At 33.9% G+C, this 15,783-nt stretch overlaps 1 protein-coding gene across 1 annotated transcript; it reads right to left on the reverse strand.

The window, feature by feature from the left end:
- Positions 1–5,964: 5,964 nt before the first annotated feature.
- On the reverse strand, positions 5,965–11,564 carry LOC145941420 (histone-lysine N-methyltransferase SETMAR-like). Its single transcript, XM_083047536.1, has 3 exons — positions 11,554–11,564; positions 8,626–8,657; positions 5,965–6,731 (listed from the first exon to the last, which is right to left on the reverse strand). Exons 1-3 carry the CDS (start codon positions 11,562–11,564, stop codon positions 5,965–5,967), a joined length of 810 nt encoding a protein of 269 aa, XP_082903662.1.
- Positions 11,565–15,783: the final 4,219 nt, after the last annotated feature.

Here is a 15,783-nt window from a genome sequence, read left to right on the forward strand (position 1 = left end):
TAGTGGGTATATATTCATTATGTGTGGAGGACCGGTTTCCTGGATGTCCCAACGACAAAGGATAGTGGCGATGTCCACGACAGAAGCCGAATACATCGCGGCTAGCGATGCAACAAAAGAACTTATTTGGCTGAGAAATCTTCTAGAATCAATAGGAGTTGTAAACGATGGTCCGACAACAATGAAGGCTGACAATCAAGGAGCCATTAAATTAATCAAGAATCCAGAATACCACAAGAGGACCAAGCATATAGAAGTCAGGTACCACTTCATTCGGGAGAAACATGATGATGGACAAATTAAAATTATCTATGTACCATCATTCAATCAATTGGCGGATATCTTGACTAAAGCACTTTCAAAGGAATCCTTTACCCGATTACGTGACCAACTGCAAATAGAGGACATGACTGGGAAGTTCTCAACTGGTGGGAGTGTTGAGGAAAGCCATATTACAGCTTTCTAGTTATCAAACTTCGCAATTGTCAGATGCGCTCTCCTTTCTATGTAACCAAGGCGTATAGTAACGCGCATGTGACGCTTGCGCGCGCCGCTTCTTCTCACCTCCTCTCTACACGTTGTTGTTGCTCACACACATTATTTGTATCCCTTATAGTTTATATCAAAAGTCTATAATAAAGTTTGCCTAGTATAAAGAATAGACGACGTCTCGATAATTCTTTTACGCAACAAATTATTTTATTATTTTAATAATTTTTAAAATTAAAAAGAGATACTCACTAGATCCATAATTTCTCCCTGACAGGTTCGGGAGGATATGATTCCTCGCCGAACAATTTTCTGAGCCAGAAGACGTCATCTCACCAGTAATCCTGTGCCCATTCCACGATCCCCTCCGCGTCGTCCCATAGCTCGGCCAATTCCCGCCGATCGCACCACCGATAATTTCGTACTTGTTCCATATGCAAGATTAAAGTATCCACCGATTTGGACGGATTTCTCGGTTATCTTCTGAAAATCGACAAATTTAGTAGATAATATCAATAAACAAATTTATTATATAATAATAAAAACTTACCGGCATTGTGAATATAAGGAACAGAGTCCTCAATAGATTTTCTAGCAGGTGGGTCTTCCAAGATATTATGTCTATTATTTCATGAAGTCCTAAGGATATTCTTGTTAAAAAAAATTTGGGCCCAAAATGTCTCCCGATCCAAAAGGCATTTTGCACTGCACTTAATAACTTAGCTCGACGACACTTAGCGATACTTAGCTCGGCGACTGCTTTAAACTTTGTGATGAACATCGCAGAGATAGACCCTCTCTCCATAAGCTTCAGCCCCATCCCTTCAGATAAATCCAGATAAGTATATATATATCTGTTATAAATATCTGTTTATAAGTATATTACCAGTAATAAATATCTGTTTATAAATTCGAGCGGTTGGACATCAGCGCTCACCGTAATGCTATACGCCATACGCTGTTTTGTTTATACCTGCGGAAAGGACCATGAGAACGCTTAGAAGAGAGAGAGCGTGAGGCGTTTACGAGAAATAACGCGAGGCATTCATGAGAGAGCGTGAGGTATACGAAAGAGAGAGAGATAGCGCGAGGCTAGGGACCGTGAGAGAGATAGCGCGAGAGAGATGCCGCACAGTGGTGCCATATACGTGAATCACGGAAAAAATTATATAATTTATTAACTTTTAGAGATCGGGCTTTTTTGATGATTTTAATAGTTTTCAATTGCACACATATTAATATTGTTATATTAGAAGAAATAAAACATCAATATAGATCTGATAAAAATTAGTTATATCATATATTTTTATTTAATTATAGTGATGACCAATCTAAAACGCGTGTTCAAAACAAAAAAAATATATATATTTTATAACAAAAGAGGTATTTTATAATATCTTTGAACTTAGCCTACTAGCTCCGGTCTCCTCTAGTCTTCTCGTTATGCATTTATATTCAAATAAAACAAATATAAACATTTTTCCATTTTTATTATAAATATATATATAATCGCACTAAATCGCAGTTGTAATTAATTGCATACGATAATATAGTATGATTTTAAATTTATATAAATTTCTGATTGAAGGGAAATGTAGATAAACGGTGAGATTTATTCAATGATCAAGATTAGTAAGGGGATTTACGATTTTATAATATTATTCTTTGCATAAAAAAAATCCGATTTAAGAACGAAATAAATACACTTTTATAAAGTTATTATGTCAAATTTGTGAATTCCGTACAATAATTTTCAATGTAAGATCTTCAAAAATTGTAGGAATATATGGAATAAAAGCATAAGAATTTCATATTCGATGATACTTTAAAATTTTCTTCGGAATGACTCTAATGATGTCCAGAGTTTTATAAGCGTTGGACCGCTGCGAGTTCATACGATTAACAACGTCAAACTCATAAGTCTCGAATTTTCAAATGTATGCATGATGATGATCGAATCGACGTTACACCGTATGTTCGATCTCGATCCATGCATTGATGAATCTTTTGATCGATTGGTTAAAATTACCGAGACAGTCGATGTTAAATTTACACAATTTTCAAATATCGCGTCTAATGTAACGGATAATAAAAAAGTACCAAATATAATACGCGCTAGCGACGCCTTCACTAAGCATCAGCTCATCGATTGCGAGCTGGTAGCTTTAGTTTTTACTCCATAATATGCATGAAAAAAAAATGTAAAAGAGAGAAAAATAAAGAGATTTTAAGTTTAAATTATGATGTAATTTCTTTGCACGCATTTCCAATCCGCACTCTCTCCCACCCGTAAACAGTTCCCTAGCTCTCATACGAAGAGAGTATTGGTCCTTGCGGGGGATAACGTCATGCGGGGAAGGGGAACGTGATGCTAGGGACCGCGAGAGAGGTAGCGTGAGAGAGAAGAAAGAGATAGCGCATGTGAAGGAGAGAGATGTCGCGGTGAGGTACACGAAAGAGAGAGATAGCGCGAGGCTAGGGACCGTGAGAGAGGTAGCGCGAGGAGAGAAAAAGATAGCGTGAGGTTAGGAAGCGCGAGAGAGATGGCATGGCGAAGAAAGAAAGAAGATAGCGCGAGGCTAGGGACTGCTAGAGAGATAGCGCTTAGGAGAGAAAGAGAGAGCGCGAGGTGAACGTGAGAGACAGAGATAGCGTGAGGCGCACGCGAGAGATGATGCAGCAAAGGAGAGCGCGAGGTGTTCGCAAGAGAGAGAATTTTTTTTTTAAATAATGTTTTTTTTCCAATATTAATAATAATAATTCTTTTATAATAATATTCTTAATATAAATGGGGGGAAAGAGAGGAATTATTCTAGAGTAAAATATGTAATTTTATATTTAAAATAATTTTTTTTTTTTTTTTTTTTATTCATAAAATAGGTATGTGTAATATTTATAATTTTATGTTATTAAAATTAAAAATTAAAAATATATGATTATTAATAATATGATATAAAATATAAAACAATAATACAATGATATAAAAAGAATATAATATTAAGAAGGCAATATATGAAATAAAACAAAATAAAAGATAAAATGTGAAATTGGTTGTGTTGGCCAGGCGTCAGCGCTGCGGGCGGCAGGGCGACACTTCTGCATAACAGAAAAAAAAAGTTTTTATTAATAAATATTTTAATAATTTTTAAATTAAGAAAGAAATACTTACCAGTCCCAATATTCCACCATAACAGGTTCGGGAGGATATGGCTCCTCGCCAAACAATTTGCGTAGACAGCACACATCGTCCCATTCACCTTAAGGGACCTCTTCCTCCATGTCACCCCACAGCCGGTCATTGTAATAGCGGTCGTATTCCCGCCCTATCCGCACCCGCTTAATATGCACCTCACGCTCCGAATCATACCACAAGTCGTGAAACTTGGGCCGATCATCTCGAAATATCGTATCGACCCACCTGGGCCGATCATGATGACGCTCAATGTTTTCAAAATTAATTTTTTTTTTTTTTGTATTGATTCACTTGCTTTCAGTCACCACACTTAGCTCGGTGATAGTTCGAGACTTTGTGATGAACATCGTGGATACAGACCCGCTCTCCGTAAGCTTCAGCCCTATCCCTCTCAAAATTATCGCAAAGGAATATCATAGTAATAAAATCGAGCGCTATCTGTTTATAAAAATTCGAGCAGCCGAATGTTGGCGCCGATACGTCGCAATTCTTCCTTAAAAATATTAAGGAAGATGTTTCGCTCTCGTTTACGACCGATTTTCCGCGAGGGTACGAAGCTGCTGAACGTCAACGCTTTTACATTTGCACCTATAAATAACGTTTGACATGTTCGTCACAGCGTCGGCCCTAAAATCCCCATTCCTTTCCATAATATCCTAATGATTTTATGGACATTTAATGGACATTTTGTCCATAAAAATGAAAAAAAAACATTGTTTTAATGGACTCTAGAACGCTCCGTTGACAAGTTTGAGCAGCGGAAATCGGCGCTTGTTCTATACCTTTTTGGGAAAATGTCTAAGATCCCTCATAAAAAAATCGTAAAGATACCATCTACAAATATTGCACTCAGAAAACTCTCCCTCCTTTGTCGAAACATCCCCTCCACCCGCGTGACGTCAGCCCCCTAGCCTACGAGATTCCCCCCTCCCCGCGTGACGTCAGCCCCCGCGCCATGGAGAACCTCCCCGCCCCGCATGACGTCAGCCATGGCACCACGTGATACCCCCGCGCCCCGCACCCCCCTCGGAGCCCCTTGGTTTAGAACTCTCCTAGTCCTACTACTTATTGTTAGTTGTATAAAATTTGACCCCATATCAGTAACCAATGCATGCACTTTAACACCATTATTTATTAACTTAATTATTATATTAAAAATAAATTCTTTGAAGAGCTTGCTTGAACATGCATTTTCTACAAAACAAAAGCAAACGGGGACTTTCCAATTACCTGCAATGCTACGTGCCATTATCACTAAAGCACTTTTTGCAGGTATAGATGATTTATTATAATTGCCTGTATCTTCAAAACCAATAATTTCATCTCGCGACACATTATAAAATAAATGAGATTTCAAACTCATTTCATCAGCACATAATATGCAGTGGCGCTCTATAAGCGGCAATGAATTTAATTTTATTGCTAAAGCATCAAATATTTTATTATTAATTCCAGGAAAAATTTCCCACTTTTCCGTGAATGCTTGTAAAGAACGAATCGAAGGCAACGTAAATGATTTTTTAAATTCTTTATAATTTCGCGGACTTAAAAAATATAACGATAACGCAAATCGTTTAAATTCAGGATCGTATCTTCTACCCCGTTTGCTTTTACTTTGAGCGTCAATCTGTGCTGATAATAATTTTGCAAAGTTTGGTGGTAATAACTTACGGCCTAATTCTCGCAAAGTTGTATGTTCGTTGCCCTCTTTTTTTGTTGGTATAGGTGTTCTCTTCTTCTTTTCTTCTTTTTTTAGTCTTTTCACCGTTTCTCTTAATGTTTTATTTTGCGCTTTCAATTTTAGAATTTTTGCGCGCAACTTCCTTTTTCGCGGACTGTTCTCCGATGATATGTGGGATGCTGTAGATGTATTACTGCATGCTTTCCTGTAATATTTTCAAATATATCAGATATTAAGAAAATAAGAGAAAAATAACAAGAAAAATATAATCTTAAAAATTATATATATATATATATATATACGAGGGTTGTCTGAAAAGTTTCCGACCTAACAAAGATACAAGACATTTTTTCTTCAAATTAATTTTTATTTTTCTACATAGTCTCCTTGTAAGTCTATACACTTCTTCCAGCGATGCTCCCATCTCTTCAACCCGTCCAAATAGTACTCGGCGTCTTTCTCTGCAAAATAGTTGTTTACGAAGGTGATGGCCTCCTCATTCGACGAAAATCTCTGTCCTCCGAGCGCAACTTTTAGCTTAGGGAACAAAAAAAAGTCGCTCGGGACTAGATCTGGTGAGTAAGGAGGGTGGTCAAGCAGTTCAAACCGTAATTCGTGGATTTTCGCCATGGCAACCGCTGAGGTGTGAGACGGCGCATTGTCTTGGTGAAACAAAATTTTTTTTTTTCTGCAAATGTGGCCGTTTTTCCGCAATTTCTGCCTTCAGCTTGTCAAGTACTGATGCGTAGTATGCTCCTGTAATGGTTTTTCCTTTTTGAAGATAATCGATTAAGATACCTCCATGACTATCCCAGAAAACAGTTGCCATCACTTTCCCAGCCGAAGGAACAACCTTTGCTTTTTTTGGAGCCGATTCCCCCTTCGCAGTCCACTGTTTTGACTGTGTTTTTGTTTCTGGAGTATAATGGTGTATCCAAGTTTCATCTACAGTAATTAATCGGCGCCAAAACTCTGATTTATTGCGCCTAAACTGCGCCAACAGAGCGTTGGAAATGTTCATTCGAATACGTTTTTGGTCCAAAGTGAGCAAACGCGGCACCCAACGTGCGGACAGCTTTCTCATGCCTAAATCTTGATTCAATATGTGACAAACACGTTCTTTGGACATGTTCATAGCCTCTGCTATCTCTCTAACTTTAATTCGACGGTTGTCTAGCACCATTTGGTGAACTTGAGCGATATTATCGTCAGTGGTTGCAGTTTTTGGACGTCCCGAACGTTCATCGTCACCCAAGCTGGTACGGTCATGTTTAAATTCAGCACCCCAAAATTTGACGGTGGTAAATGATGGTGCAGAGTCCCCGTACACAGCGTCCAACTCGTCTTTGATTTGCGTAGGCGTATTGCCTTTCAAAAACAAATATTTAATGACAGCTCGATACTCGATTTTTTCCATTTTCACAAAAACACACATCGATTCACTCAAATGATTGTCAAACAACAACTGCACGTCCAAAATGGCTGAAATTTTGGTGAGTACCTTTCAAAGCATGCGCAAACACATTACCCAACTTTTGTTTACGAGTGCTGCCATCTTCATGTTGAGGTCGGAAACTTTTCAGACAACCCTCGTATATATAATATATAATATATCTTAAAAATTACTAAAAACAAAATATATAAAAATTTAAAATATCTTTTTCAATAAGAAAATATCTTTTTCAATAAGATAAAAACTTTGTCGATATACTTTTATATATGTAAGGAAATTATAATTATTACAAGTAAATACAAAATTACAGTACCATGTAACATTATAATAATATCATAATATATTAATATTATCACATGTTATAATGTTATAATTTCTTATTCAATATTGTAACTGTTACATACATTTTTGCTACATTGCAATTACATATATAGCTTACTGAAAAATTATAACATTGATATTATATGTTGCTAACGCTAATTGGAATTTTCCTGTTACAAATAATATTAAAATTCCAATTAGCGTCAGCAACATAATATCAATGTTATAATTTTTTAGTTAGCTATATATATGTAATTGCAATGTAGCAGGAATGTATGTAATAGTTACAATATTGAATGAGAAATTATAACATAACATGTTATACATATATGTTACTTTTTGTCTACTGGTAATAATTGTAATATACACATACACAAACACTTTGTTTTTAATTACTTGTTATCATTTCCTTCTTGTATTGGTTGTTCTACTGTTTGTACAGATTTATTATTACGCTGTGTCATCTGTATTTCTGTAACAAAATAATATACATGAATAAGCAAATATAATAATTATTTTTAAAATATATAGATTCCAGTAAAAACACAATGTAACAGTAACTTGATATCAAATTAAAATTGTCCAATTAACAATGTAACTACAATGTAACATTATTTAAAACGTAATATTACGTAACAGTTTTATAGTTGAATGTGAAATCGTTTGTTACATATTAAATTAACGTTTATGTTACATTACTGTTACTTTCGCTGTTATGTTACTGTTTGCTGGAAGTTTTCTTACTTATTTATTTCTTGTTGTTGTTGTTTGTCCGCTTCATTGCTTCTTTTTCCTTTTCATTATTGACATTATTGGCAATATTTCTGTAAAAAAATTTGTATATATAATTTTTGTATTATGATATAATAATATACAATATATATATTTTATTATATAATATTAAGGATTACTTACACATTATCTTCCTCTGATAACGATGCAACTGTATTGCTGTAAAATAATTATTTTTTAAATATATTATCAAATGTGTCACAGTATTAAATTTCTATTATAAAAAGTGGACTACTTTAAGTACAGAATAATCTAAATATTATATATAAACATACCTTATATTAAAATCTGATTCAAAAAAGATTGTGGGTACAGCATCTGGGTGAAGACGAGCTCTGATCTTATTAACATTTTACCATTTCTCTTCAAAATGTAGATGGCACAGATAACAATTATTATATGCGTATGTAGGTCCTTTTGGCTACAAATCAAGTCTTCCGCATGCTTGTACCCATTGTAACCACCTGTATATGTAGAAATTTAATATAAATAAGAAACGTAATACACAACTTACAATTAAAAATGTTTTTTTAAGAAATAATTAATGCGTATCAAACCTATCATGATCCCTTGGAAACCTAAACAAATGTTTTTTCAAGTTATGGAATCTTTGAATGCATTCTGGCACTGCGCACCATCTCTTTGCACTCATTTTCTCCATATTTTTTATCCTTTTCGCTTCTTCTAACAATATACCTGAAACAGTAGAGCTAAGATCAAAGTGAAATCTGAAAAAGAGAATTGAAAACCTCTATATTTATAGAGATGAACAATTCTCTCTAAGGATAAATCACTTCGACTCAGATCACTTTCACTGTATATATAAAACTCAGTTTCAGTTTCCAAATTTCACTCTGTCACACTGTAAATATCACAGATATCTATATATTCACAGCACTATTTAAGCACTTTAAACAGCACTATAAATTGCGCCAAGATGCAATCTATTGCTGCCAATTTCTGCCATCAAATGTACACATGGACATTTAAAGAGGGCATTTAAATGTGTTAAGGCATTTAAATGAGACTGAGAGAGACCGAAACAAGTAAGAGTGAGTGAGAGAGAAGTTCAGATGGCACTACTGGGCAACTCGCTTATTTCGCGCATGCGCACTCCATTTTGGCCAACACAAAATCGAGAGAATTGCGCTACTGTATATACTGTGACGATACCACAGTATATACAGTAGCGCAACTCTCTGTCGGCGCCTTTGAAGTTAGTGTTGGCCAAAATGGAGTGCGCATGTGCGAAATAAGCGAGTTGCCCAGTAATGCCATCTAAACTTCTCTCTCGCTCACTCTTGTTTGTTCTCTCTCCAACTCATTCTCTTTCTAACTCAGTCATTACTAACATATCAGAATAATATAATTTAACAAAAATAATACAAAATAGAACGAAATAAAAATTATTATAATAATATGTACGTTAAAAAATAAATAAAAATTTCTAAAGCGTATCATTAATAAATAATATGAAACGTGTGTAATGTTAAAATAGACAAAGGCAAAAAAAAGAAAATATAATATATAAAAATTATTAACTATATACATTGTTATAAAAAAATCATAGTATTATTAATTATATGTATCAAAATAATAAAATTATATATTATACAAAAATTTAATTGCACGCTATAAATAAGTGACAAAGAAAAATAATAAAATGCAATATTTTTATAAAATAAAAAAATTATAAATTAAGAAATATTTTTATCGGCTCTCAGTATATAATAACTGTGATTTTTAAATCCGGCCTAAGAGCCACGCACGAAAATTAATTCTAATTTTCCAGAACTGTATCTCTTGGTTTGAGATAACTAAGTTCCATCAATTGACAATCCTCGAACTTACCAATATTTTTCTCGCCTATTCTCCCGTTGTAAGTTCGAGGATTGTCAATTGATGGAACTTATTGTTAGTTATATAAATATAAACTTATTGTTAGTACAAATTACAATATGTTCAAGAATTGCAAGACGGAGATCTGGAGCGTCGTATAGGTTTTTGTGAATGATGGCACTAATAGATGTCCGGCCCATCTTCCCTTATCAAATTGTTTTTACAGACGAGGCAACTTTCACGTTAACGGGAGAAGTTAATAATCAAAATTTTCGTTTCTGGTCAGATGAGAATCCGAATTGGGTGCGGGAAACTCACACACAATATCCACAAAAAATTAATGTATGGTGTGGAATAATAGATGGCTACTTAATAGGGCCGTTTTTTTTTTTAAGAAAATCTGAACGCTCAAAGATATGAGAGATTACTTGTAGATCAAATTAATTCCAGCCATACGAAATATTTTTCCAAATAATTTCGAAGAAATATGGTTTCAGCATGATGGAGCTCCTGCTCATTTTGGTTTACGGCCACGTCAAATTTTAAATGAGACTTTTCCATTACGATGGATAGGAAGAAGGAACAGAAATGAGGGAGGTGAGGATTGGCCACCTCGGTCACCAGATCTAACTCCTCTTGATTATTATCTATGGGGATACCTGAAGAGTAAGGTTTACAAAACAAAACCTGAAAGCATCCAAGAATTGATACAGCGAATAAGGGATGAAATAGATTTGATACCTTTTGAGACGAATCGTAGAGCCATTTCTGCATTCTATCAAAGATTGGCATATTGTCACGAAGTAAATGGCAGCCACTTTCAGCATTTACTTTAACACACTGAGTAAAATTTATTTTAAAACACGGAGTAAAAGGTTTTGAATCATTAAAGAGAGATAACAGTTTTCAATCGTCTGTTCTGCAACCTATCACCACTATGTACACATTCACACTTGTTTAGCCACACGCGCACGCACGCGCACGCACACACACACACACACACACAAGGGATCAAATTCATGCCACTTCCACGCAGTTAATCCTGGATAACACTAAGTGCATGAAATTTCGAAATTTGAACGGCCGCCATTTTGAATGAGGGGGTCGTAGCGACTTAAAATTTTAAGGGTGTGTTTGTTATGAAAAGACCTTTCAAACGAGCCCCCACTCGACCCTTAATCCAATTTAAAATTTTCAACCCCCCTCTTACCCGCGCGTACCAGGGGGTGGGGGATGATCGGTATCCATGTCATAGGGTAGCTTTTTTGATAAATCAAAATACGTGTTTTACCGTTTTTTGATATTTTCATTTTTACAAAAATTATTTAGGGGTTTCCACACTTTTGACAAACCCTGTATATCGTTCTGTCATTACCGAACATAGGCTCGAATTTAACCATGATTTTAATTGGGACGAAATACAAATTTTAGATAGCGAACCTATTCTTGAAAAAAGACTCGTCTCCGAAATGCTATATATTAAGAGACAAAAAAACAGCCTAAATTCACACACAGATACAGAACTATTACCATCTTCTTATTTTACTGTAACTAATAGATTGCCTAAGATATAAAAAAGAGAAAAAAAGGGGAAACATCTTCATGTGTTAGTCCTTAATTTATTAAATATCTAGCATATTATAGTGTTTTCTTTTTTTTTTTTTTTTCTTTTCTTTTTCTCGTGACTTTCAGTTTTTAATTAAAACGTTTATTTATTGTTTATACACTTAACTTTTATTTGACTATTATTCGTTAGCTGACTCCTTTGACTTTTACATAACGTACCGGTTTGTCATGTTTATCCTAGATTTAATTTAACCACTCTCCTCACGATGAGTGATATCAGTAACCGAAAAAAACTTGGTCTCTAAGAATATTAAACATTTATTAGGTGTACAACTTTGCTTCCGCCGTTTTCCTATAGATGGCTTTAGCGGTAAGTAGTAGTCGAAATAAATAGATCATAGACGTCATGCAATAAACTTGGGCATCTGTCAACATAACCCCATAGAAACATTAGTCGATTTGTGTCTGCATCATAAAGTTATTCTCGATTGAAAATGTCAGTTTACGAGCCAAATTCTCGTCATTTGCGGGAGGTTTTAATTTTCTGCTTCAATATGAAGAAATCTGCGGCTGAGGCTCATCGAATGCTCTCAAATACTTATGGTGAGGCCGCTATTAGTGAAAGAACGTGTCGTGAGTGGTTTCAACGCTTCAAGAATGGTGATTTTCACGTCGAAGACCGGCATAGCGGTGGAAGAGAGAAGGTTTTCGAAGATGCAGAATTGGAGGCATTACTTAATGAAGACTCGAGTCAAAGTCAAGAAGAATTGACACGATCATTGGGAGTGACTCAACAAGCAATTTCAAAACGCCTCAAAGACATGGGAATGATTCAGAAGCAAGGAAATTGGGTGCCGTACGAGTTGAAACCGAGAGATGTTGAACGGCGTTTGTTTGCTTGTGAACAGTTGCTTGAAAGGCAAAGACGGAAGGGATTTCTGCATCGCATTGTGACTGAGGACGAAAAATGGGTTCATTACGATAACCCCAAGCGCAGAAAATCATGGGGATATCCCGGCCATGCTTCCACGTCGACGGCCAAACCGAATATTCACGGCTCCAAGGTCATGCTCTGTATTTGGTGGGACCAGCTCGGCGTAGTGTATTATGAGCTGTTAAAACCGACTGAAACAATCACAGGCGATTGTTATCGAACGCAATTAATGCGTTTGAGCCGAGCATTAAAAGACAAACGGCCGCAATACAACGAGAGACACGATAAAGTGATTTTGCAGCATGACAATGCTCGACCCCATGTTGCGAAAGTGGTCAAGACTTGGAAACATTGAAATGGGAAGTCTTACCCCACCCGTCGTATTCTCCAGACGTTGCTCCCTCTGACTATTACTTGTTTCAATCAATGGCACACGGCCTGGTTGACCAGTACTTCCGGTCTTATGAAGAAATAAGAAATTGGATCGATTCGTGGATCGCTTCAAAAGATGACCAGTTTTTTCAACGCGGGATTCGTACGCTGCCCGAAAGATGGGAGAAAGTAGTGGTCAGCGATGGACAATACTTTGAATCATAAATGTATAACCAGTTTTTTACAATAAAGCCTCGAATTTCGGAAAAAAAACGGCGGAAGCAAAGTTGTACACCTAGTATGTTAATGCGATCGTTCTGCTACACTTTAGACAACTCCACACTTCCGTTACAATTTTCGACCCTGTACAATAATGAGATCTACAAATTTGTAAGTTATTTTGATCCGTTCTTTTTTGTTATATAATACATAAAAAAATTTTAACATTTACAATAAGCTTCCTTCCATAAAAAAAGTGAATTTTCACCTACAGATTTTACGACATGAATATATTTCTCATTATCGACTTCCTGGGCTTATCTACCCAGTGAAAAAATAACGTCGAGATTAGCTGAATATAATATGGAAGGTAGCCGTCTTTCACGTCTTGAACATCACAAACTAAATTTCGTCTAATAGACAGTCAATCTTTTAATTGTATGCGCTGAAGAAGGTTCAAAGAAAGAGCCGAAACGTACGCTATCATCGCTATGTATCATTATCTATGTAAACTATCTTTATATTAAAGTTTACTCATTTAAATAAATATGCGCCTTATTAACTGCGCCCGGGCTCTCATCGCCAACTCATTTTGAGACTCTAATTAGTTATTATATATTTTTATTAATATTATCGCAGATCTTTTGATGTATGTATTATTATAAAATTGTACATTTTCTTGTAATTCCATGTATTATTGCGTAATAGTGTCTGATTAAAAATATTTTATTATATTATATGTAATACTATTTTCACAATTAGAGTTTATAAAAATTATCACTCTTATGCTATTGTAACTAGTCAAATCTTATATATATATATATATATATATATATATATATATATATATGTTCTTATTTGTAGAGATGTGCCGGATATCCGGTAAATATCCGGTATCCGGATATCCAGCTACTTTTTTATTTATTTAGAATTATCCGGCTATTCAACCTATTCGGCTATTTTCCACAATCTGATGATTCAAAATAAATAATAAATATAAAATCGTATACCGTATATAAAACGTATTGATAAAAGTATTTATTTAGTTAGATTGACCAAAAATTTGGTGAAATATAGATCACCAAAATATTTCACCAAATTTTTGGCCATCTAACAATAAATACTTTTATTATTTAATTTATTGTATATTTTTATACAGGGTGGTTCTTGTCACGGTCGCCACAATTTTTGAGACGTTTCCGACAGTTTAAAAAAAAGTTTATATAGTAAAAATTTATAGCTTTACACAAATTATAACATGCAATAAAAAAATTTTTTAAGAAAAATTTTTTTATAAAAAATGTTACTTTGAATCTTTTTTTTATATAAATCAATTCCTTGCAATATTCTGCATAAAAAATTATAAGAGTAGGATGGCCAAAAAGTGAATAGTTTACGAGATATTTTATACTTTTTGACATAATCTCACATAAATTATGAAATATCTCGTAAAATATTAATTTTTCGTCGATCATGCCTTTACTTTTATGCACAAAATAATGAGAAAAATCGATTGATGTAAAGAAAATATATGTTGTTTGTAAGAAAAAATATGTAGTTTACAACTAACAGCTATACATATTTTTTTTCTATGTGTTTTCTTCATATCAATCGATTCCTCTCATTATTTTGTGCATAAAAGTAAAAATAGAATCAACAAAAAATGAATATTTTACGAGATATTTCATAATTTATGTAAGATTATGTCAAATTGTATAAAATATCTCGTAAACAATTTACTCTTTGAGTATCCTACTATTGGGAGATATCGATTTATATAAAAAAAATATGGTGATTTTACTTAAAAATTCTTAGTGTTAAAAAATTCAGTTTCAATTTTTATTAAAAATTTTTCTTTTTTTTTTATTGCACGTTATAGCTTGCGTAAAATAAGTAAACTTTTACTATATATAAACTTTTTTTTAAACTGTCGGAAACGTTTAAAAAATCGTGGCAACCGTTACAAGAACCACCCTGTATAAAAATATACAATAAATTAAATAATAAAAGTATTTATTGTTAGATGGCCAAAAATTTGGTGAAATATTTTGGTGATCTATATTTCACCAAATTTTTGGTCAATCTAACTAAATAAATACTTTTATCAATACGTTTTATATACGGTATACGATTTTATATTTATTATTTATTTTGAATCATCAGATTGTGGAAAATGGCCGAATAGGTTGAACAGCCGGATAATTCTAAATAAATAAAAAAGTAGCTGGGTATCCGGATACCGGATATTTACCTGATATGCGGCACATCCCTATAAATAAGTACATATATAAGATTTGACTAGTTACAATAGCATAAGAGTGATCATTTTTATAAACTCTAATTGTAAAAATAATATTATATAATATAATAAAATATTTTTAATCAGACACTACCACGCAATAATACATGGAATTACAAGAAAATGTACAATTTCATAATAATACATCAAAAGATCTGTAATATTAATAAAAATACACTCCGCAAAATAATTAAGGGATCAAAATAAATTGTGTCTAAAAAATAGGCAAATTTTAAATAGCTGTAACTTTGTTTCAAAAAATGAGAATTTAAATTCTAAAAAAGGGTTTCAAAGCTTGAAATCTCTACTTTCGAAAGGTCACAGCTATTTATCATTTTCTTAAATTGTGGTATTTTTTATATACAGAAAACGACAAACTTAACAAAATGGAAAATTTTCTCCTCACTTTGTAGACGTGTCGCATAACAAAAAGATTTGAAAAAATTGTTTTACTTTTTCACGTTAAAGCCTGAAGTTTTCCCTGCAAAATCGTATTTTAAAATTTAAATTTCGATTTTTCCTTATAAAGTTATCTAGAATTGAAGAGAAAGTGATCATTTTCAATTTAATCGTTCATAACTCCGCTAAAAATCATTGTACAGCAATTTTAAAACTTGATTCTTAA

Source organism: Prenolepis imparis, unplaced genomic scaffold, assembly GCF_030444845.1.
Source record: "Prenolepis imparis isolate NDT839.2.m4 unplaced genomic scaffold, iyPreImpa1.0 SCAF_10, whole genome shotgun sequence".
NCBI classification, from domain to species: domain Eukaryota; kingdom Metazoa; phylum Arthropoda; class Insecta; order Hymenoptera; family Formicidae; genus Prenolepis; species Prenolepis imparis.

What these genes read in the sequence shown, in the direction of transcription:
- LOC145941420 (XM_083047536.1), bottom strand. An exon ending in TCTTAGCTCTACTGTTTCAG is followed by an intron (nt 6,732 to 8,625) that starts GTATATTGTTAG and finishes TGTTTTTGAAAG; the next exon opens with GCAATACGCCTACGCAAATC.